The 26,890-nt window shown below is 32.5% G+C and overlaps 1 protein-coding gene across 1 annotated transcript in view; it reads left to right on the top strand.

Moving 5' to 3' along the window:
• The window catches only part of LOC112690111 (lysine-specific histone demethylase 1A), a 308,655-nt gene that overhangs the window by 278,854 nt on the left and 2,911 nt on the right, over positions 1-26,890 (top strand). The window contains exons 13-14 of the mRNA XM_025564036.1: positions 18,866-19,018; positions 22,618-23,015. Coding sequence (XP_025419821.1) covers positions 18,866-19,018; positions 22,618-23,015 — 551 coding nt within the window. The remainder of the gene's footprint in view (positions 1-18,865; positions 19,019-22,617; positions 23,016-26,890) is intronic.

The raw sequence follows: 26,890 nt of genomic DNA, 5'->3' as shown, positions 1-26,890 counted from the left end.
ACATAATATTTAAATGATATTTAAAACAGTCGCACATTGTAGGTACATATATGCGTGTGTATTATACTAATGATTTTATGTTATTGGTATGTTTTTTTTGCGGTATCCTTCTGTAACATAAAATTATATATCGAATCGAACGCGTGATTGTTATTACCTAGAACATCGAATGTTATTCAAATAGCAAACTGCGATTTCAATTTAAATTTCACAACGTAGAAAATATGTATATTATTAGTTGGTACTTGTGGGTAATAGTGCAACTATCTGAACTGCCTACTATCGATTACATGCGTTTTGAAAATCAATATTGCACAAGACGTATACAATTGCTTGTACACGTTATCTTATGGTAACCTAGATCTACTAGAAAGGATGTTGTATGATTAGATTCTGATAATATGTTTTACCTGTGTACAATGTAAATACAGGTCATCGTTTGTCTTGTGATTTTAATTTGTCGTTGACGTATCGTTTATGTTGCAGTGGATTACATTACAAAACTGTACACAACACTAAACTTGTATTTTTTTCCTGATGAACTTAATGTTATCACGTACTATTATATAATAGTTAAAGGCCGGCATAAAATTTCTGACCGAAACAACACCCGTACGCTATTGTACATTGTATAGTAAGATTGTGTATATATTTATAAGATACATGCTTTTATGACTGGTATATAGCATTACATTAAATGGTGGCAAACAAGTATTTTTGTCGGTTTTTTATAGAATTTTTTGTTTAGTTTTCAGCTGTTTAATTTGTGTTTGAATATATTATTGTGTTTGTGTGTGTGTGTCTGAGAAAGAAAAACATTTAAGTATTGAAAAAATTAAAACACTTTTCTAAGATGATTTGAATATAATTTGAAATATAGTGTAAAACGATGGTACTAAAAATAATTATTTAGTTTGATACACCTGTACTTATATTATCAGAGAAATACCGAACGGTATTATAGACAAAAATAGTGTTGAATTAAAACTTAAAATTCAACATCGATGTTGCGTGTACATCGTGCAGTATAATAAACGGTAATTTTACTCGTAAACGACGATTTCGAACCGTCCTGATGATCAGACAAAAAATAATCAATTGCTTAATAGGAACTGCCGTTACGTTTGATGCGGGTAACTCGACGTGGTTACATTGTACATGTTGTAACCAACTAAAACGACATCGCGATTGTTGTAAAATAAGTAAGTACTACTGATGGGAAAAATCCAGATTTTCGAACTTTGGCAAATCCGCATTTTACAGCCTTAAATCCGAAATCTGAATTTTTCGGATTTTCAGATAATCCGGACTATTTTCACATCACTAGGTACACATTTTTTTGTTCGCCACGAGTTGTAAATTACAAAATGTAAATAGTGTTTAGTGATCATTTGCTGTGAAAAAAAAATCAGTTTTCTTCCATCGCTACGTTTCCGCAACGCGCGTTCGAATATTATATATAATATCACATTTTTACATAATATTGCACGATAATGGAGTGCGTCTTGGTTGAAAGGCGACAACGGGGTCCTATAACAACCGGCGTTGAATTCGAAATCGTTCCAGAACCGTGGGACTGGCGGACGGCCAGAGTGGTTTGAAAACTGTGTACTACGAAACATGCCGGTCGGCCGCGCTCGAAAAATAAAAATGGTTTAATAAATTAGTGAAGTATTCCAAAAATCCGACGTGAAGTTTTCTTGTTTCGGCGCGCGCGCGGCTAGTGTTATTTATGACACCGCATCGCAATACATGTGTATTATTATTCGTCGTCTTTTTGTCTGATTTACGACCGGTCTCCTTCGGTACCGTTGAACCAACTCCGCTGAAGAAAAGGGTCGACGGGACGTCGGTGAAATGCGTTTGTCGTAATATTATCGTCCGAACTCGGATCAATAATCACCGACGGTTATTCCGGACGGAAATCCGTTGGAAGTCTTCGATCAGGTCACGTCTGGATTTTCGTCCCGCGGTCGCTATTACGGTGGTTGCGTACACATTTATGGCACGGTGATGTGTGTACGACGACGCCGCCACGTCGTAGGTGCGTGTTCATGTCGTGCACGAAATGATTTATCGGAAACAAAAAAAAAAAAAAATAATAATAATAATAAGACTAAAAAATAATGTAACCTATTCACCTGCGTGGCGGCGAAGGCATCATTGTCGTTTTGTTTCACAATACTATATATATATATATATATGTAAAGTGTTGTTTTCGTAATGGAAATGTCGTGCGCGCTATGCGACTGCGGCGACGCATTTTTTCCCCGAGAAGGAGGTAAAACGGCAGAGACAAAAAAAATAAAAATAAATACACAAAACACGTCGGCCGCGTGTTGTTTTGATGGATTTCTTTGGGTTCGTCTTAATGTAAACGTGCCAGCATGTGTGTGTAAAAACACGTTTTCTCTCTCTCTCTTTCTGTGTGTGCTCTTCGTCACGCATTCGTTATCGGTCTTTAAGCGATTGTTTCACGACCGTCGACTGTGGCGTATATGATAATTAAGTGGATTCGGGAGTACGCACGGGCGGCAAGAGAAACGCGTTTATTCGGGCGACGCCTACAACGCGCCACGTCTCTCACGCGCTCCACCGTCGACTGGTCCGTCGGCTTCTCTCGCTCTCTACCGCCTCTCCCCCATCCCGTCGAACAAATAATTTCATATTTATCTAACGTTTATTGTTGTCCATCGCACGTGTGTTGGGCCGCGACGATCATTCGTGCGCGATTTGGCGTTTTCGGATTTTCGTTTTTCCCTTCGCCGACGCCGAACGTGACCGGAACCGCGGGACGTCATCGCGCCGCGGCCCACGCTACAGGATCGCATTGCTGCAGTATATCCTTCGCACGTCCTCCTTCATCGTATTTCGGCCGTTAAAACAGTCATTTTTTACCCCCGTTTCCTGTTCCGCCGTCCGTACATCTCTGCAGCCCGTCATCAAAACGTCCCGTTCGTCCGACCGATAAGCTAATCACATGTATTCGTGTAGCAGGGCCTTTGGCGTCGATTTTAGAAGAAAAAACACATTGTTACGACGTCACAGTTAACCGTTCGTATAATAATTCAAAATGGATTCACCGATCACAAATATGACGATGGTAAAGTTTGTGCTTTTCGTGGCTGGTACGAGATAAACGTATATAATACAACGGAAATTCGATAGTTCGAACGATTTTAAGTCAATTTCTTCAACTACCCAAAGTAATATCTAGTCCCTCGCGTTTCAACACGGAGTTTGTGGGATAAATTTTCTCGGCGAATCTAAGTAATTTGTAACGATTTATAGCTTGAGTTATCGATGATTACTAGAGTAATGATATACATCGGAACAGTGAGATGAGATTTCGATTGCGATAACGACGTAAAATCGCCTTTGAGGACTCTAACTCAGACTTCAGATACTGCAGTTGATATTATTTCCTACAGCCTACGGGTAAGAATATATTCGAGGATAATCAGTAATTTCAAACCAAAGTTTTTACTCGAGATTTATATCGGCTGTCGTCAAACAGTTTAGCGTGTGACAGAAACTACTGCTAGAAAAATCCCCCGATAGTTCACGTTTAGTAGCCAGTTCTAGATCATTGTAAAACAAATATATAATAAACCTATTGAGTTATTAATTGTATTCGATGACGATACAGCATGGCGTCGGGTGCTTGGAGTATTTTACGATACATCGTATCGGATCGAGAAGTATATTTACACGACCTGCTTGTGTGTATAATGTTGCCGCGATTGGGGCTAAAGTGTACAATCATGAAATGTACGATCATGAAATGTACTCGAAAATTGTACATGGCCATAAAAATAAACATTATCATGCGTGAAACCATTAGAAACGATAGTGCATGTATATTACTTTTATAACTTAATCATATTTTCCACGCACGAAATACGAGAAGAAAAAATATTCGCAAGATACTATTGTACCGTGTACGGCTACGGCTGAAAAACCTCGAAACACCGTCCAAGATTAGATTTTTAATCGAGTAATATAATACATAACGATATATGTAACATACGTATTATGTGTATAGATGCAATTCTGCGATACGTTTCCTCCCCACACCCCGTATGCGTTATTTCTGTATCGATTAAAATCTAAAAATCCAGTGTCTTACACGTCCCGCAAACGTTTTGATGCTAATCTTTTGTACATAATCGACGTAGGCAATTTCACAATTTACCTATAATATTATAATGTACCGGAACAGATTATCGAATTCGACCATCAATGCCAGCTTACAGCTATGTACAGCGTGTACTGTATGTAGACGGTTTCGTGGTCGTATGTACAGTTTTTCGTCCTACGTGTGAGGACCGCAGATTTATCGTCTCCGTTTCCAGAAACCCATTATCGGACGACGCGAATACCGAACGGTACAATATTATGATAATTGTCTGTCAAATATGTATTAATAGTAATAGTATTATAACAATAATAATAATATATTAATCGTAATAATAGTTATAATATGTTGCCGACAATTTACATACTTGAATGCTTCTTTCCACTTGCGTATTATAATAGCAACGCGCTAAGTTATTTCGATCTATGATAGAACGTGTAGCAACATGATTGTGTTTAAGTGGAATATCCGAATCTGTAAAAAATATTCAATTCCCAATCCAAATGAGCTTATATAGCTTAAATAAGCATAACATTAAAAAACATAACCACAATGGCGGATTTAAAATATATTTGAGACAGTTATTTGCCATAATATAGCTACGTATTATATACCGTGTAAACAATTAATTAAATCTTGATTTGTAAAAAATTTTAATACATTAATACTTAAAATTAAGTATAATTATTATTATCGATTAAACCAAAGCGATTTGTTTTAATTATTATTATTTTTTTTAATAACGTCTAAATTACCAATTGATTTAAACATATAGGTAGTAAATTATAACACGAAGAGAAATATGTATTTTCAAAACTCGTAATTTGATGTTCTTTTGTACAAAAAACGAAAATAATTTCTGTTCGTATTATGTTTTGTATAAGAACATAACAATAACGAAGAAAATATATAAATATTATGTACAAAAAGGTGTCCAAAATATAATTTAATAATGCTTATTGAAAGAAAACAGCCAATTATAGTATGTCCTTTGAGTGAAGTCGTATTTTTTCTATCATTAACTGTTTACTCAGAATAAAATAATCAAAAACGTTTTTTACAAATGGTTAGTGGTTATGACGTTTTTTGTGACAACCAGCTTTATTGTAAATATAAGAATTTCTTTTAAATGGAATACTTGAGTTCGAAATGATTCGCATTTGATTAAATTTTATAAAATAAAATTATGGTAAGGCCAATGTATTCGTTTATATTGTTCAAGAATTTAATAATAACTAGTGATAAACATTAAATTGAGCCTTTAAAAGCAGAGTTTTAGATGAAATGCCAATGAAAATATTTGAATAAATATTTATAAGAAGTAAAATAAATAAAAAATAATAACTTTTTCACTTGGTTCTACATAACAATTTTTGAAGTATAGAATTAATATTCAAAGATATTTTAATTAATTAACATTAAAATAATTATATATGCAAATAAATTACGATAACTGAATTTTATGATTCATAAAAGTAACCCTCACCTATACCTTAGCAATTTAACACACATTTATTATCTATTTGTGTAACAGTATGCAGGGGCGGATTGGCAATTATTTTCGGCCCAGGAAACATGAAACAAACCAGCCCATGAACCACAAATTAAACTATTTTACCCCTCCCCCCTCCAAAAAAAATGCTTTATTTTGTATCCATTTCTAAATTTGTTTATTTTCACCCCTAAATTAGTAAAATCTACAATAGCTTAACTATAATTATAGCTATAATAGTTTTGGGTAAGTCACATGATTAATCATTTCCAACTTGAACTTGAAGTTTGATGTTAATGCATCTTTAAATATATATTTATTTTACACAATAAAACTTTTTTTTTGGTAATTATATAATAATATAGAGCGGCTCAAACAAGGACCAGCCCATCGGGAAGATTACGGATTTCCCGATAAACCAATCCGCCCCTGACAGTATGTATAATATACATTGTATATATAATATGAGAAATTTTAGATTATCATAATTATTTTTGATAAACTGACTTATTTTTTGTTCTATATATTATGTATTTTTTGTCGGATGATTTTTTTTCAATTCTTTTGCAGACAATTCACAATATTATTCTTATTTTTTTGTTATGCATGTGGACTCACAATATAAAATAATAGGCACTTTCTATCACATTTCTCTCTTATTTCCCTATCTGGAAACGAAACAATATGTTAGCTTTTATAATTGGTGATTCCCATAGCTGTCACTTCTGGACACGGTTTACAACTAACTATAAAATCAGCCGATAGTCTACCGATCGGAAAATCCTATTAATTATGCTTACTGCCTCTGAGTCGATTGTAAGCCTCGTGCATCCGATTCTATCGCATTTCGCATCATTTAAGAGCTTGGCATCGGGTTTCGGTGACAAAAGACCCCGCCGAGGCATAGTATTTACCTAATATCTAACGCATAGGCCCAACCTAGAGGTGGTGTCACGTTCCTAATTAAAATTAGAAGTCCGGCAAAGCTGTGTATGCCGAGGGTTAGAAGGTGGTCCTGAAACGGGAATGATAGGGAGGTATTCGTGATTTGTGGTCCAAAACCTTCCCCGTTATACTGTGTCCCGCAGTAAAATATACCATTTATATATATATATATATATATATAACGTTGAACGGAGAAAGACAGGGGTGAACGATAACGTGAGAGGATAAAGCTTTAAGTTTATCCTTCTCTAAATCCACTGAAGCCATTATACGTACTACGTGTTTGCTGGCACGTAGAGAAAACTACCTTATACAATCTGTGACGGATGTTAGTTCCGAATGATCATGAAAAACCGTTAGGTGTACAAAACATTCATTCTAAATTTATTGCGTTAATGGTTGTATTTTTACTAAGAGCATCATAAAATATCGACTTTATATTCTTGTGACACACATTAAATTGGCAATATAATTATTTTAATAGAGACTATTAAAAAGCGGTACGTTGCTTAATAGCAGATGAATCATTTCTAGTTTCAACTAATTGGCGTTTTTCTTGCGACAGAGAATTTGTTGGCATTCCGGAATATTCAAATGACAGTTCGATAGCTATAGTACTTATATGTAAGCTTAATTAGAATAGTTTTTGAATAATTTAGGAAATTGTCAACAAACAGATCAATATCTACTGCGGTTACCTGACAGTTATGATGTTTCATGTCGGCACATTTTACGGCTAAATTTTACATAATATGCTTCGATGGTAATACGACGGTAAATTTGATCATTCAAATTCTTATGTTTATGTTTTCGGTTCAAACATCGATGAAATGTTACTGAAAAACATCGTTAAACTTACGTCGACAATAATTATTCGACTATACGGACTTTTCATTTCCAATCTAAACGCACATTAATTAAATCGTGTTCCGCGTTAGGTCTAACGACGCAGAATAATCCAAATTGCGCGTTTGTAATTTGTCGTAACAAGCTATTCAATATCCATTTGTAGTATCATAAAGATACTCGTTGCTCACATACATGTGTGTGTGTGTAAGTGCGTATACTATGTGTAGTCAATTGACATTGATTACGACTACTGACCAAGAGTAAATACATTTACTGGTATTTGTGTCAAGAATCGCACAATTCAATGGGCTGATGGGATCAGACGCTATCTAAGTACTTCATCGCGTCCAGTAATTCTTATAATAATATAAGCTCGCCATCGCTTTCCGCCGATCACCGTTTGATACGCGAAACACAAAACCCCTCGAGTGAACTGCGTCGAATTATCCGTTCATATATTAGTCGTCTTTAGCCATGCAATGACCATTGAGCACCAAGAATTTAGAGTTTAGAGTTTAGTTCAAAAACGTGTCAACGATATTATTGTAATATGCATATATTACGATAGGTACCTGTTTTTATTGGGTACCACGTAACATTATTTTCGTCGGGAAAATATAATGATAAATAACCTTGTAGCCACCTGTCACCGTACATCTTGTTAATCAAATTCTATCGCCAAAAATGTCTAATAATCGTATTTATAGCATTTATGATTAGAATTGAATATTATTTATTATTATTTTTTTTAAGTTGTAACTTATTATTTAAGCTTGTTAATTAAATATTTAGTTGAGATAGGTTGCGCCGATATGTCACAACGTAACGATGAAACTATACTTTTCGCAGTCTCCGTTGGTCGGAGACCCCATTAGTAGTGCCTTCATTAGCGAGCAGGCGAATTAGGCAATTGCCTAGGGCCTTGCACTTAAATTATACTTAGGTGTAAGGAAATTGTACTGCTTTCGTCTAGGGTCTCGCATAAGCTTGCGACACCACTTCCCGTTAGTTTGGGGACCCCAATGATCTCTGCAGTGTGGTGTCGGATAACGTTCGCCGATAGCTGCGCTCTTTGGTGCATTTTTTCAGCAACATATTCTCGTCGGTTCACGTCACGTATGCGATTTGATATGTGCGCTGGCGTGCGTCGTCGCGGGTTCGCGTGTAATTTCCCGATGCAATTATATGTTGTCCGTACACGCATACACATATTTCCACGATCGTTATTTAATCTATTATTATTATTATTATAATTTATCGTCGGCGTTAAAACGTGTACCGTCACGTGTCAATCTTCGACTCCAGGGTAGAACGGTCGGTGAACGAGGGTCGATGGAGGATATCCGACGACGATGACGACGCGGCGCTCCATGTCTTGTCGTCGATGAGTTACACGCGCGCGCGTTCATTGTAATTAAAACGGACGTGCGTTCGCCGAAGACTCGCGACGATACTGCCGCCGCCGCTGCTGCCGTCCATAAACGTCACTCGATTGATTACTATTATTATCATTATTATTTTTATTTTTACTATTATTATTATTATTATTATGTTAATATTCGATTTCGTATATAAACGAGGATTAGTTATTCCGACAGTTGTGTTAGGCGAGTGAGTGAGTCGTGGCGTGGAAGGAGGAACGACCGAACGAGGGGGGGAGTTGGCCAACAGCGGATCTTGATAAAACTCTAATACGTATCTGACCGCACCGTAGTGTTGATCGGAGCAATTATAACTGAACCCCCTACAATTTGACTTTATCCGTTACTGATCTAAATTAGACCGATTTTTATTTTTATTTTTATTTTTTTAATTTATACACGCACACGCGCGCACGACGAGCAGCACACTAATGTATAAAACGTTAGCCCGTTAAGTAGTAATCCGGTCCCATTAGTGTGAATTTAGGCGGTATTCTTTTCCGTTTTTGAATATATATAAAAAAAAATCGTATCCGTACAATATTAATTTAGTCTTCGAGCATACCGTATAAGTATGTTATAATATCCTAGGTACATAGAAAACGACACACCTACGCTGTTTATGAACCAAAATTATTTTCTTTAATTCGTGTACAACGACGCCACTACCTCTACCAAACTTACTGTTTGCGAAACATCACTGCACGCGGCGTGATCGACATTTGATATGGCAAATCACTTATTTAAACGAGGTTAATTGCGCGTCTGTAGAGCATATAGGAAAAAATACGAGTGGATAAACATAAAGAAAAATAATATCGGAAATAAATAAAAATGTATTTATAAAAAGGGCATTTACTGAATAACAAATTGCAATTATTACGTAAAGTCAAAGTCAATGAAAAAAAAAAAAACAATTGTTCGCTATAACCTAACGTATGATAAACTTTAGTCATTCGTAACAATATGTATTTCTACTTCCCGTTTATACATCTTAAGTTATAATTTGAATTGTACCCATTTTATAATATGGTAAATGTTTTTTTCGAATACATAAAAAAGTAAATTTGTTCAGTAAAAGATTTTTAATAATACTTTTCTTTTGTATTTTAAAAAAATATTGAAAATTAATAACATTATTAATTGAAGTTGACACTTCAAAATATTCAAAAGTAAATTAAATTATATAATTGACAAATAAGATATATATTAAAATAATGAATACTAATATCTTACGAGTTATACATAATAGAAGAATTCTACCTAAGACAATCGGATATTATTGAATAATCATACTCATTCTATATTAAATATTTTCTTGTGTAAAATTTAAAAAAGTGTGATCATATATTCGATATTCAAATAGGTTTTCGTTTTAAAACCATTTTCTTATAATGGCTTTTATGTAATATATATATATATATATATATATATAATATAGTTTAACAGCTCATATTCGTATAGGTTTCTACTATTTTTTATTACATATAACTATTAAACAGTTAAATAATTTACGAATACCATAAGAAATGTAAGAGAACTTTTTTATCGGGACTTCGTTTCGGAGACAATATTGTATAATGATACGTGTGTGCGAAACAGCATATTATTATTATTATCGTTATTATTATAGTAAAGTTTTCGTGCGCGTAATATACATAAATATTCGAGTGCTATGCCTACGTAATACACACGACGATCGTTTACAGTCTCGAACGTCTGGCGGCAGTTTGAATGATAAGATAGCCATGTGGAACACGAACAATTTCACATAATAGGCTTATCACGGTACATAGATTCGAATCCTGCGGGTAGTATAAAATACTTTCTGTCCTTGATAGCGTTGTTCGAGCACTCCCGTCGAGTGTCGTAATCGAGTATCCTATTATTATTATTTGCTACATTATATTAATGGTAACGATATTATGCATAATATGTGATTCGCGAAAACGTTGCGGTCAAAAATATTTTTCGGAAAACGTGATAACGTTAAGGGTTGTCCAGGGTTTCAGTGGGAATGTTCCGATTAGGTGATTTGTAGAGCGGTTCTTCAATCATACATTTTACAATTGAATAGCTGTGCAACATTGGCGTGCAACATAATTATATTTGTTTTTTTTAACCGTTGAATTATCGATGTATAAACTAAAATAATATCGTTTTCACAAAAAACATGTATTTCATGTGCATCTGCAGTTTTATGTTTATATCTGTTGGTATTTAAATATTATTTGAATTATAATTTGTTTACTATATTTTTATTTATTTAGGATTTAATGTATGGATACAAAATGTATATTATAAAAAAAATGTAATATAGTATAAAGTCTATACCGTCATACACCGAATATTAAGCAGCGTACACACTTGTAACATTCGTTCATATCGTAACGCCATATCGTAACTCCCTACTGTTACGTGTTACGAGATCATGGTAGGCATGTTACGATGTTGCAAAGAATCGTATTTTGCGGAGCGTTCCACCAGTTTCCAATCAGATATCACGTCCACTCTATTCGTAACCCCACCTAGCAAAATTTTTTGACACGATTAAAATTTACCGACAACTGGTATAACGTGGCGTAACTCCGTCGCGTGTCATCTTTTGTTACCTTTACGTCCACACAAGAGTTGTAGTTACACGGCAAAGTTACGATACGTATGAATGTTACAAGTTTGTACGTGGCTTTATATCTTCCGATTGTAATGTATGTACCTACCATATTTCTATAAAGTAAATGTTTTATTAATTTACCATGATTTCATGTCAGTTCAAAGTTTATTGTTTACAATATATTATGAATAAATAAATAGATATATTATGTCAAATACAAATTTATGTGACCATGTATAAATAGTTTTACGATTTAGCTAATAATCGTAAAAGTTAATAACGAGTTGAAAAAAAGTAAACATATGTTATTGTTCACAAAATTATGTAGGGCATAATGTACATTCTAAACGGGTACAAACAAATAAAATAAAATAATTGTTCTTTTTTTGTATATTCTTCATCATATTTATTTCATTTTTTATTTTTATTTCTTAAATTTCTATATTTGATTAAACTATTTATCTATAAACTATGTTAATATTAATACGCACGATAACTAACACGCTAAGATATGACAAGAGTTTATAAATGGCCGTTAAAAAATAATTTTTTACTTCGTATAAGATTAACTACAGTGATACTCAAAACTGTAGAGTACCAAAATGGGTTGTTTTTATCGGAAAAAGAAATTAAAATATAATCAAAATGGATCTAGGACATTTCGGCGAAATTACATTTTGGCGCGTGATTTTCGGCGAAAAAAAGGACAATTAGAAATAAAAAAAATTATATGAGTCTAAATACATTTTTAATAAATGTCAATCATTCTAAGAAATATTATTTACAGTAGGTATACTTTATTTTATTATTACAATCAAAATTATATTTTAATGCAATATTGTTTGCAATACCTTTAAGAAAAATAATTTTATTGTTACAATCATAACTGTCGATTAATTTTTTTATACGTTTATCAGTGTCTACGAATTGTTTCACCTTTCTAGGAGGGCTGTTTTCTGACACAAGATGCTCTTAATATGTATCATGTTCCGCTTGAATTTTTTTAAGGTTTGTTATAAAGGTCCAAATTGTTGGATGAGTTCCTATTTGTATGTTTAAAAGCCTGTTCGCCGTCTCGACATGATTATTCGTCCGGTCTTTACCTTCTAGAATTCGTTGGTAAAGATTCCACCTGTCAGGCGAATAGCGTGGTTTTCTCCTTCCGATACGTCGATTTTTCTTCCCGATGTAAAATTCTTCAAACCACTCAAATAATGGCATTAAGTCATCTTGAAGTTCGTCTACTAATTCATCAGTAACCATATCCAAATCACTTAATGATATGAATGCTAAATGCACTAATTAATTTGATAGAAACACAAAAATCTGCTTCATTATTATACTTTGATAATAAATATAAGCTTCAAATGAATTTTTTATTGCTCTTATGACACCGAGTTCAAAGTCACAAGCAATTGATTGTGGTTTTAAATCAGATTTGAATGTATTAACCATACTAAATAATTTTTCATAGGTTGTTTCTTTTTTGTTAGATAGTAAAGAATAAATTGCAGGGTGAACTTCTCCTAAAAACTCAACTAAAATCATATAAACTTGACATGACAAAGTTGGCGCCACTTTAAAAGTTACATCCATGTACCAAACCTTCGAATCGTTCAATAACTTAAGACAAAGACGTCGACTAAATACTAAAATTCTCTCATTACTAGGTCCACTATCAGCCAATAAAAATCGTTCATTTACTCCAATTGATGGTGAATACTTTTATACTCATCTGGTATTTGTAAAGATACTAAGTTCAATGGATTACATGAGGATCCTATTTCAGTGTTTCTTATACGCCGTATTTGTCGTTTTAGAGCACCAGAGGATTGTAAAACGCCCTACAAATAAAATGTTTTATTTATTACCTAACCTGAATCATAAATCAATAAATCATGTAGGTACAATCGATATAGAGATGGGTAACGATATAATTTTGTGTGTCGATATCGTTCCGACTATTTTGATATTTTATCACCATATAGTATGCTGTACGACTAATTACATTTAAACAAATTAATTTTATAATTATATATATTTTATAAATAATGAATACTAGATGAATTGAATCATTGATATTGTTGTCCATCACTACAATGAATCAAATATTTTATTGTATACCTTTGCTGCACCTGATAACCCGTTATCACATTCGTTAATTATACAGGAAGTAGGTTCCATAGTTAAAATCGCTCGTTCTCGCATATTTGTCAAAGCTATGTCCGCTTCTATTCTAGCAGCTTCGGAATCATGTGAATGATATTTAGTAGATAACTTTATAACATTATAATAATTTACACCGGTATGTATTCGAGCTGGACAAGACAAATCTTTACGACGACGACGCCAAAATCGTTTCGTTTCATCCGCACTAAATTTATCGAAAATGTACATAAAACCATCGACAGGAATCACGTTTTTATTTCTTTTAGATTTAACATCTGACATATTCATAAAATAATTAATAAGTTAACCTTAACAATACGCTATATACTCGTACAAGCGTAGTGGCAGATGAACTAAAACGATACAAATGGTAACCGATTGTTATACGGCCGGGTTGTCTTAATCGAATAAAGTAATAAAGATAATTTCTACACCAGTTCTCAAACTGATATTTTGTTGAGTTTTTGATGTACATTTAATATATATATATATATATAATACAGTATAGTAATAATAATACACGTACGGATATAGTATGTGGTACATCGTACAAAATAATAATATAATACAAGTATAAACAAAATTATATCAATCTATCGCCGAAATGATCATATGCCGAAACGACCATCGTCATATATCGACATATCGCCGAAACATCGGCGCCGAAATGTTCGCGCCGAATTGTCCCTTTCCAATCAAAATATACGAACTCTCGAGGTTTAGGACAAGAGTGACCGACCCAAAATAGGGAGAAAAGTGAAGTAGATACGAACGGCATGATTCATATTTGTCTGTAATAGAATTAAACTTCTAAAAGTGGAAAAATATTAACAAAAACCTTCAAGTATATAACATTTTCATTGTATATCTTTGTGATTCTATTGTAAAAGTAAATAATAGCCATTATGGGCACGTGTACAAAAATAAGTTTAATATACATTTTTACCAGATGAATGAAACGATAATTTCTGTTTTGATTTTCCGCAGATGTTATTGGTTATTTTTTAATTACGAAAGGTGATATTTTTACAGTCACATTACCAAACACTTTCTTTTTAAACTATGACAATAAATTAAGCCATTAAAACAATGTCTTTGTTTACAGACCATTTGTTTTAATACAATCTGATACACACATGAAAAACAATACGCGTTTAACCATAAAACTTATACGACTGTATATATATAACTGTCTAGATTGTTTTCAAACCTAATAATATATTTTATTTCTAACCCGTAGTATTTTTGGTGTTATCTCAAACGAGAATCCCGAAAGATCTCTAGTAGGCTATGTTGAACAATCGCTTGATGGGGAATGGGGATAAATAACGATAGGCATTTCTGTTCATTTTACCGTGTTGATTACAATACACAATAACTCTGATCATAAATTGTTGGACGCCTGTGAAATTTATTACAAAAAACTAGCCAAGGCTAGAGGACTTCTTATAACGCGGATATAATTTAAATATAACAACTTAATTGTATTCGTATGCGTTTGATTATGTGTGTTTACACAAATGTTACCTATTGATAAATATATATTAAACAAAACTCTAGGCAATTATGTTCACTATAAAAATGTATGTTCTTAACCTACCAAGTTGAACTCTAACGTGTTTCCCTATACATAGAGCAACAATGTTTACGGGATGACCAGTATTAGGCATCTGTTGCAATGCAAAATTCCTCACATTTAGTATAATATAATAATGTAATAAACATATTTGTCTTGTGGTCATTATTGAACATTATTAATTTAACTCGAAAAACTTGTTTTTGTTCTGAAATACAAATCATCTATTTAATTATGAATGTTATAATCAAAACAATAAAAATGGTCTGTTTATTTAATTTAAAACTATTAGAAAACCTGAACTGGGTGCAATAATCTTTTACTAACTGCCGAGTATAACGAATTTGAAAACAGTGAATTTAAATGATGTTGCTGGGGTATTTACGATAATGCAGTGGTTGTCAATCGTAACCCTAGAAATAAAAATCAAAGAAAACGTAATGATGTTGGAAAAAAAATTAAATTTAATATAAACATCATTTAAGTGTATAAGGAAAAGACTTTAAGTATTTCAAAGTATTTCATTTAAGTAAATACGTATTCGCAATTAATATTGGGGTAACGGTTATTTATTTCAAGTTGCAACGATGTTCACATCCGAAGAAACGGTAATATATTATGCGTTTGTAGTGTCGGACCCATGAAGTTGCTCTAGAAATTGTTTTTTTCGTACCGGGATTTAAAATCCATCGATTCTCGTGCACGTGCACGCATATTTTTATAATGCATTGGATTATGATTGTTTCCGGTTCGATATAACAGGATATTCGTTGAAATTATCAACTTAACTTCTTAGTTTGTACCACTAATTTATTGTTCTCGGTTATTCGACTGTTTTTTCTCCTTCCCTCCACCCACCCGTTCGTAATATAAATGTCGTAAACATTGGACACCGAATTGTATTATACACTTACGGCGCGAAGGGGAAATATCAAGTCACTTAAGATTTAAGGCACTTCTGCATTGATTATTAATATTTTTTATTATTATTATAGCTATTATCGTTATTCCTACACTTATTTTATTCCGGAACGGTGGTGGACGATATGATTTTTGATGAAATAATTATGTTGGTACAGCACTCGATGAAACATATTACCAGTTCGAACACTGTTTTGGAACAGCAACGTAACTCTGAACCGTTTAATATCCGCAGTGGCTCTACCATGTGCAGTACCACGCAGACGCAACGTCGGATATTGCGCGTGCACTTGTGTACTATGTTCTAAAACGATTTCGACGACGGACGACAAACGGACCATCCGTGTTTTCCTCGCCTCGGGTGCGTCACGTTACGGCCAATGCCGTTACGATGATATACGTATACGCACGCCCTCGTCGCGTCGTCGTCGGTCGCCGCATTGTCTCCGTTATATTACTACCACCTCAAATCTTCGGCGTCGACAAAAGGGTCGAGGGCAAGTACCTATATACGCACCGGTAATGCCACTCGGAAACCTTTACTACGCCCGATTTACTTCTAATCGACTCAGGCCAAGGCGGACCCATGTAGTGGGTACAAAGTTCCCAAAACGCCCGGGAGACAATATTCGGGTTTTGTCGTTGTCGTCTACTATACTCTGGCTGCGTTTCCGAGAATTCGTGGCTTTGTAAATTATTATCGTCGCAATAATTATTACCATACTGTAATTAATGTTTGGAAATGGAGTGAAAATGACTCCGCGTAGGTCAACGTCTCTCGCGGATTGATTGTTTCGACGGTGTTTTGTGATCGTTTTTAATAATCTCGTACAAGCATGAAACACGAGCAGCCTCAGACTTTTTTTTTAAAGGAGGTAACAAAATATTATAATCAAAATTCTATCACATTTCGTCGTTGCATTTTCTTTCTCAATTTTAACAGTGAATACTACCCCGTTTACCATTATCGTTTCGTACTCAGCTACCTCAATCGGTAAAACATTGAACTCCATTGCTATTACGAGGGCTATTCAGAAACTAGGGAACGTTTTGTAATAAAACAAAAACTAGGTACAGAAAAATATTTTATTATATTCATCTGAAAGAGTGACTAAAATGCTATTTTTCTACATAGTCACCAAACAAATTAAGGCACTTATCGTAGAGGTGGACAAGCTTCGAAATTCCTTCGTCATAGAAATCCGCCGCCTGCGATCTCAGCCACTGAGTGACGCACGCCCGGAGCTCGTCGTTGTCATCAAAACGCTGTGTCGCTAGCCAGTTCTTCATCTTCGGGAACAAGTGAAAATCACTCGGTGCTAGGTCGGCACTGTAGGGTCTGATCAGTACTGCCAAACATTGCGCAAGCTTAGAAGAGCAGTGCAAAACAAGCGCCGAGGAAAGTTATCGTCAAAAATTTTGTTTTTTTCATGACAATGCCCGACCTCACACGGCAAATCGAACTGCAGAACTTCTTGACTCATTCAAATGGGAGATTTTCCCACATCCACCCTATAGTCCCGACCTAGCACCGAGTGATTTTCACTTGTTCCCGAAGATGAAGAACTGGCTAGCGACACAGCGTTTTGATGACGACGACGAGCTCCGGGCGTGCGTCACTCAGTGGCTGAGATCGCAGGCGGCGGATTTCTATGACGAAGGAATTTCGAAGCTTGTCCACCGCTATGATAAGTGCCTTAATTTGTTTGGTGACTATGTAGAAAAGTAGCATTTTAGTCACTCTTTCAGATGTATATAATAAAATATTTTTCCTGTACCTAGTTTTTGTTTTATTACAAAACGTTCCCTAGTTTCTGAATAGCCCTCGTATTAAGATCTCTTAGGACAAGTGGATGGATTTTATTCAAATGAAACATATGAAACATATGAAACAAATAAACATTTTATTTCAACATCTATATGTTTAATTACAATTTTACTATAGAAATTTGTGTATAATATACACTTTACATACATTATGCATATAAAAAAAAAAAAATTAACAATAGGGAACACCGTTGCCGTCGTGTAATTATTATCGAAATCTATTTCTTTAATATCGTTTTATAGTATTGTGTCCCTAAAACGTTTTACTAACGTCCTCGGTTCGGTTATCGATATTTGGTTTTATTAAAACCGCAAAGTATATACGATTATATAATTTTAAATTTATAAACATTCGTTTTCTTATTACATTATATTATAATGTCGATAAAAACGAATTGCAGTTTTATGAGATTCAATACATGTCTGATATTTTAAATGTATATTGGTATGTTTGTTCTTGGATCAAACAATTTTACGTTATTTTTATGTGCTGTACGCCATACGTCGAAAGTCGTGATTTAAATCTTCGACAAAACTTAATCAAAACATGATTTCCTCAATGGCCTATCTAGTTTTTTATTTAAAAATAAAAATTGGGTCCAATCGCATTTTTCGACGAACTGGGATACGAAAGTAAAAAATTATTCTCCTGAGGTAATTCAATATACTCCGAAAGATGAATTGTTTTATATTCCTATACCTTCGGGCTATTTAGATGCAAAAAATATAAGTAATAACATTTCTTTGAGATACATTTTTAAATTGTTCTCTAATAACAACGATTTCATCTTTCCGTGTATTACACTAGGCTTACCCCTTAAGTGAAATTGTATATTATACTCATGGTTGTTTTTGTTTATTCGTTTGCATAATATAGAATACTAATTTGTATTATGTATATTTTATTTTTCAGTGCGTAATGGTTACTCGTGTGTGCCTGTAGCTCTGGCAGACGGTTTGGACATAAAACTAAACACTGCTGTACAACGAATTACTTATGGACTAAATGGTGTTGAAGTTTCTACTTCTAATCCTCGAACAAATACAACCGGACAAGTGTATGAAGGTAATATTTTACACAATACTATACCTATAAGTGAATTGTTTCTAGTGAAATTGAAATACAAATATGTTTATATATATATATATATATATATATATATTATATAATATGTGACATATAAATATATTTTATTGAATAATTAAAATGTTATAACCTCTCTGATCGTGAAATTAAATAATTTATATAAAACTAAAAAAAAAAAAAAACAAATACAATACATTTATTTGTTTCATAATATTATTTGTTCTTTATATTTTCAGTCCATACCGAAATCGTTTGATTGTAATAATTGTAAATATTAGTTTTTGAAAGTTTAGTATACATACTTTATAATTTTTAGTTCCACGTAAACGCGTGTAACCAAATATCGAATAAATAAATATTAAACCTGTGAACGGGTTGTTTGATATTTATCTTCTGTACTGCTGTTGCAATATTATTGTTCGATTTGTGTTTGAATTTCAAATTAAAACCTCGAGGGTTTCAAAAGAAAACCAAAACAAACATTGGATGGATATTCAATGTATTATACCGTATTAATTTGTTTTTGGATTGATTCAAAGCGAAAAAAAAAATCAAATTCACCGAATTATCAACCCTCATATGTTTCCCACTATCCCTTGTGGTCAAATATACGTTTTGTCAGCCGTTTATTGTTTGTAATTCATTTCAGTTCCTTTTTTTTCAAACGAATTTTCATCGTACACATTAAACAATCATTAATCATCGGCTGCACAAACCGCCTCTATCGAATGCCTTATTATCAAATATACTGGCGGCTACGGATGTGAGGTTTATATTAAAAAAAGGGTGTACGTGAATATGTTTTAATTTAAAAAATAAAGGTTTCAATTATATACATTTAAACGTATAAGCGAGCACCATTCATTTTATTTCATTGCCTATAAAACTAAATTTTTCACTTTAGATTGTTCTCATTATTTTTACCAATGTTTTCATACGCGTTATACAGCCTTATTTTATAATATATATATTAATAGTTTATATATATAGAAATAAATACATAAATAAATACTCAACTAGAAGTATTATTGTATTTCTAATGTATGACTGGTTTCGAATTAAAAAGTCTTCTTCAGGTATATACAAAGTCAATAAAATTGAGACTTATGAAACCAGTCATACATTATAAATATAATAATACTCCAAGCTAAGCATTTATTTATTTATTTATTTCTACTTATAAATTATTTATTTATATATTAATTTAAGAGTATTAACCATTTACTAAATTCTATTTTATTTTTATAATTTTATTATTTACTATAATAAAATGTTTAAATCCATTGATGACCTATAAGAGCTTAACACATTTAGTTATCCGTGAGATTTATTTTAATTTTACTAATTATATATAATTATAATTACACGAAAAAAAAAAAGGAACCTATTAATTTAGGCTTGAAAACTTAAAATGATCAAGAACATTTTTAAAACATTTTAAATTGTGTTCTTGTGCATAATTTCCTATCATATTATTTAAAACTTGATAAATTACTTTTTTATCCACTGTGAATACATTACATATGTATATTAATATAGCATATCTACTATTAATTTTATGTAAACCATATTTTTAAAATAATTTTAAAAAATAGTCTTTTTTTCTACTTCCTTAACACATTAATAATTATTATTCATATTTATAGCTTTTGTATTTATTAAAAAAAAAAATTGTTTATTACGTTCATTATTTTGCCATAACCTAGTTTCAATCGGTAAAAACTACTCGTATTTATTCTCAATATCAATCAATATCTACAACACTAAACTGCAGCCGTTGTATTATTATAACATATTAGTGTTATAAACTATTCTGGACAACTAGGGAATAATATTTCAGATGAAAAACTCTACACAAAATATTATTTACATTCATTATTGTTAATCGCACTGAAATTTTAATAGTTATGATTCTGATATTGTATCTCTTGAGTATATATCCCGCAGAATGTTTATGCTTGGATGTAAGTTTTGCTCTGTATATATATTTTATTGAACAGAAAAATCGTTCGAACCCGGTATCAATCAGTACCTACCACCTATATTATGAACTGTAATGAAAAGTTGAAAATTTAATATCTTAAATGGAAAAACAAAATCTGTATGATAAATCCTTTATGAACGCTCTACGTAAAGAAACTCATCGGTTCTAATACATATATAAGCTTAGTGCATGTTAATACACATGCATGAAAGAGACTTACGTTTTATAAGGTCAACCATTTAGCTTTGAAATAAAAAATTTTTAGTATAGTGCAATATAGTAAACCGCAGAGTGTATTTTAATATTGTAGTTTGTATATGATTAATTAGGGTAAAAAACGATTGCGTACGTTCGTTATCGGCGATACCTTTTAAAGGTACACGATTCTGTATGATTTCACCTGATTCTTAACTACACGATTGCGTACAAAGTTTTAAAGGTTGATGCCAATTTTCATACCGGTATTGGTGTATATCACATGCCTATACGAGAGAACTTAAAAATGTTAATAAATATTTTGTGTTTTATTGCTTTTATAACCCATGTTTATTGTTAATGATATCAAATATATCAGATATAACGAAATTTCGTAATTTCCATTATATTATATTATAGATCTCAAGGAATTCAAATTTAAGCATTTTCAAATAATTTATTAATAATAATTTCATTCAAATAAAAACTGTCGATTTTATTTATTTATTAATTATTATTCTTTTATTTAGTTATCCTCATTTTATTTATTATTTTATTAATATTTATATTCTATACGATATAATACGGTGAAATTAGTAAATTTGACTACGTTGCATACAATTCCATTCGCAATGGTTTTTATTTATTTTTCTTATCTACCTTTTTGTTACCCGTCCACAAATGTACGCAATCGTGTTGCCAAAAAGGACAAATGTACAAAATCATATTCTATCCGATTGGTTAATGCACCAACAATATTGAATGTAAACTATTTTTTTAGATAAAATTCATTAATTGACCCAAAACGTATATTTTTATATAAAATTTGATAAGCGCAAGAAACATAAACAAAATATGTGAAATATGTAGGATTTCTTCGAGTAAATAAATCTTTTTTGTTAAGAATAATTTCGTCAAGTTTTAAGTACAAGATTATTTCTATTTTCATTCTAAGTGTTTAGTCTTATGAATATTTGATTCGTACATATATTTATATATATTACATCGAACTTTGCTTAGTCTCATCCGTCTACGGCTGCATCAAAACCATTAGTTTGAAATGTTTACGAACATTTTAGCTCCATTAGGCCACCGCTTACTTTTTTTTTGTCTCTGAGACCCGACCCAACGTTGATATCGTAACGTTTCTCTTCGGCGGAACGTTGCGATTTGCTGTTTCGATCGGTCCCACGATAATAACAGTAACACTATTGTCACCCGCAGTGATACAATATCGATCGATGGTGCACGTAGCGCGCGCGGGATTTTATCGTGGCGAGTTACGACCCCTTAACCCCCTGCGTGTGCCACCGATAACAAGTGGTATTCTACGCATACGTCGTGGTCAGACCCAATCGTTGACGGGGAATAATCGGCGCGATCTTTTTTCGGTTTGCAGGTGACGTAGTTCTGTGCACGCTGCCGCTGGGCGTACTAAAGCAGTCCACCAACCCGAAGACGGAGTCGTTGCCGAACACTGTGCAGTTTTCACCGCCGTTGCCGGACTGGAAGGTGGCGGCCATCGAGCGACTGGGCTTCGGCAACCTGAACAAGGTGGTGTTGTGCTTCGACCGCATTTTCTGGGATCCCAACGGCAACCTATTCGGCCACATCGGCACCACCACCGCCAGCCGCGGCGAGCTATTCCTATTCTGGAACCTTTATCGCGCGCCTGTGCTGCTAGCACTGGTTGCCGGAGAGGCTGCTAGTGTCATGGAAGAGGTGTCCGATGACATAATAATCGCCCGTTGCATGTTGGTGCTGAGAGGAATATTCGGCACGGCCAACGTTCCGGATGTAAGTATGCTCCCTGACTGGGCACGAACGCAGGGTTGGTTTAAACCTCTCCCCCCCTCGAAATATCAGAAAAAAATTGTATGGAAAAAAATTACCTAACTAACAAATAGTTATTTCAAAGTTTTCCGTGAGACTTACAAATAATTAATAAATAATAAATGAATATATATTATGTAATGATTGTTTATCAACATTTTATAATTTACATTTTTTCAAGCACCCCTTCCCTTGAAATGTTTTCCTGCGTTCGCTCCTGATCCGGACCTACGTCATTAATTAGTATAATAATAATAATAATAATAATAATAATAATAATATACCGAACACTGATAACCATGACTGAACATATTTAATATTATCTAACCAATAGCCCAACGCTGTAGATTATCTGAAAAAAAAATTATAATTTTATTCCACTTCAATTAGTTGGTCATCTTAATATGAATGTTAATTGATTTTTTTTTATGTATTTAAAGTAAATATATTTATATAATAATTTATACTATATTAGAAACTCGGTATTATTGAATTTGTCCCAAAGTAAAAATATTCTGTAGGTACATAAATAAACTGATTCGACTAATAGACAATTGAACATTTTAACTCTTAACCATGCGATTGCGGTTCAATACGATTTTAATCGTCATTAATTACGTAAATACAATACACTGCAATGTTACAGTGTTCTGGTTATAAAAATATAACAGTTCCGTCCCGTTTCCTTTCGTGTTGTATTTGGACCGTTCCGGGTGTAGGTTAAAGTATAAATTACCATGACTTGTGTTCTAACCAAAAAAAAAAAAAAATAACTACACCTCTTCAATAATCGTTAGACACTGGAGATTATTAACATAACGTTGTACTGATGACTTTTACACTTAAGGTTTTGGAACGTTTACTTGAATCGAAAATCGTGGTTAATTTTCGCCCCTCCCTTCATCTCATCCTACGGAATTAACGATAAGTATCGGCCGTTTACCGCCCCTTTGATGCGGAGCACGTACGACAACCCGACGTCATCCCGAATTATTACACGATACGAATCTAACGCGAGCAACGGAATATTGTTTTTGTGTCCCTCACTGGGACGGTTTCATCACGAAGCGTTATGCCGCGTTCATTACGAACGACGTTCGCGAACTTCGCACTGCGTATCGGTAAAATTTTGCCGCGAACTATTTTCAATGTCAGGAATTCATACGCACGAATGTATAATTTAATATCCGGGAGCGCTTTTGTTCGGAAACTATTCGCATGAGGACGGAGAAAAAAGTACATTTTACCCGGCGAATCGTACGCTGAAAACTCACCCGTCTTCATTGTTCGTACACCGTGATGTGTGATCCTTCAGTCTGCTTTAACTATAGGTAAATGTGTTTTCAAATATTTCGTCACAATTAAATTAATAATCATACATAACACACACATACACATACCATGTAGCACTGCATTTCAGATTCTCAAGCTCTCCCTTATTTATTATTCGCCTCAAAGAGCACATTCAACCTCGATTTTAGTGACAAGGATTCACGATTCTTCCCTAGATCTTTTTTTATCATAACTTATTATTTTTATTCCGTCTCTTATTTTCATACATTGGCCTTTCCAGATATATCTTTATACTACGGAATCTAATCAATTACCGTTATATCAATTTTGGCCACACCCTTTCATTTCCCTTTTAACTGTATCTATATTAATTTATTTTTTTTCTGCTCGTTATTATATCAATTTTATTGTTTTTATAACATTTTTTTTTTTCAATAATATTTTTAATGTTAAAATTTAACGTTTCGTTCAATTCAGTTTTGTGAACGGAAACAGAAGCTTAATCGCCTCAGTGTATACATTTTTCAATAACACTTTTATTGAATTACGTATTTTATAAAAAATAATACGTTTATTAATTTCGAAGTAAATTCTAATTCCCAAGATCTCGTATATTCTTAATTTGTCATCGCTTATTTTTATTATACTTATGTTCATTTGAAAAATATTTTAAAATAATTAAAATTTGAATAGGTCGTTACATTTATCGTTACTATTTCAATTACTTTCTTGCACAGTAATATTAGTTGTAAGAATTTTATTTTATTTTTAATACTCCGTTTAGTATTCCAAAACATAATTCTTTCCTTCTCAATTTATGAACAATAATAACCATCATCGTTTTTTTGAAAATTGTAATTTCTGTTATTTAAATTGGGCTGTATGTAAACTGCGGCAAAAAAAAAAATTAAGATTATACAATCTGTAACAAAATCGATAAGATACATTATACAAACTCTGGCAACTTATTTTATATACATACCTTCTTTATACATTATTTATTATAGTACTTAAATCATATACACCTACCTATGTGTACCTATGTACGTATATCATTTAATTAATTATGAAATGTTGCGTCTTGCGTACAAAGTGGTAAAATAAATCCAAATGTACTTTTAAGTTTTAACGAAATATATTAGTAGTATCGGTTCCTTTCCTTTTAAAAATACTAGTTATTACCTACTTACAAGTGTTAGAGATCAGTAGAAAAAAAGTTAAATATTAATTCAACATCATGAAACTTACAACAATGTTTAGCCAGAATGGCAAGGAATTAACAGTGTAAAAAAATTTTAAATTCAATTTTAAATATGAATCCAAAATAAATGGTAATCAAACATGGAAATGCACTAAAAAAAACATGCAAGACAAAATTGGTTTTCACAATGAAAAAACTTTATTACAAGAAAAATCAGTTTTAGATCATAGTCATGAATCAAAATCTACAATTTAACATCAAACAGTGAGTAATAACATCAAGCAAAATATATATATATATATATATATATATATATATATATATATGGTATGTATAGAAGATATATAATAAATTGCTGCAGTTTGTATAATATATCTTATCGAATTTGTCGCAGATTGTATAATATTAATTTTTAGACTTTTAGAAAAAGATTAATTTTACCGCAGTTTACCATTTTCCTTAAATTCGTATTTTGTTGACACGTGGCTGGACAGGTAATTAATTTTATCTCGAAAATGAATGAAATAATTTATTAACAGTTGATAGGATTCGGTATTCAAATTCCGTTTTTCGTGCCTGTGATATGAACTTATAAATATACAGCCATGAACATAATAATAATAGTTATAATTATACCGTATAATAGTTGGAACTATATTTAACAAACTTGATGGTAATTCAAAAAAAAAAAACGATAAATAGAAGTATCGTTAAGATGAAAATCAATTTTTTTCATATTAAAACTCGTTTTAACTGTTTTAAATTTCGTAAATAATATACTTGATATATCCACTGGTGGACTTAGGAGGAGGAAGACAATAATTCATCTCAGGGTGTAACATTTTTGAGGGTGTTATTTTTATAGTTTATATAGGTACTTCATTATTGACTATCGGTCTGATAGTTTTAAATATATAGCTGATAATGTGTTTAAAACTCAATAAGTATGATTGTATTCTAATTATTAAAAGAAAATTATAGAGGAGAGTATATGATTCTTGATCTACGATAGAACATATTTTTTTAAATTTTCCCCGGGTGTAAAAGTTCCTAGTTCCGCCTCTGAATATATCTTCCAATGATAATTTTAAAAAATAACACTAATATTTTTATATAATATAGTGCATATTATATTTAATAAATATTTTTTATCATTTTTTTTTTTTTTTTTTTTTTTTTGTTGAAAAACTGTCTAATTCCTGTCAAAAATTCTGTAACTTTGTTTCGCTTTACTTTCGTGAATTATGGAACACGAATATTATTTTGCAATTGCAACATAAAAAAAATAGCATAAAACGGATTCGTTCGATGGAAACATGTTTTGATTAAACATTTTCACGGTTCC

Source organism: Sipha flava, unplaced genomic scaffold, assembly GCF_003268045.1.
Source record: "Sipha flava isolate LNK unplaced genomic scaffold, YSA_version1 48_pilon_pilon, whole genome shotgun sequence".
Lineage (NCBI taxonomy): Eukaryota > Metazoa > Arthropoda > Insecta > Hemiptera > Aphididae > Sipha > Sipha flava.
Note: the sequence above shows the minus strand (reverse complement) of the source record. Positions and strands in the feature narration are given on the sequence as shown.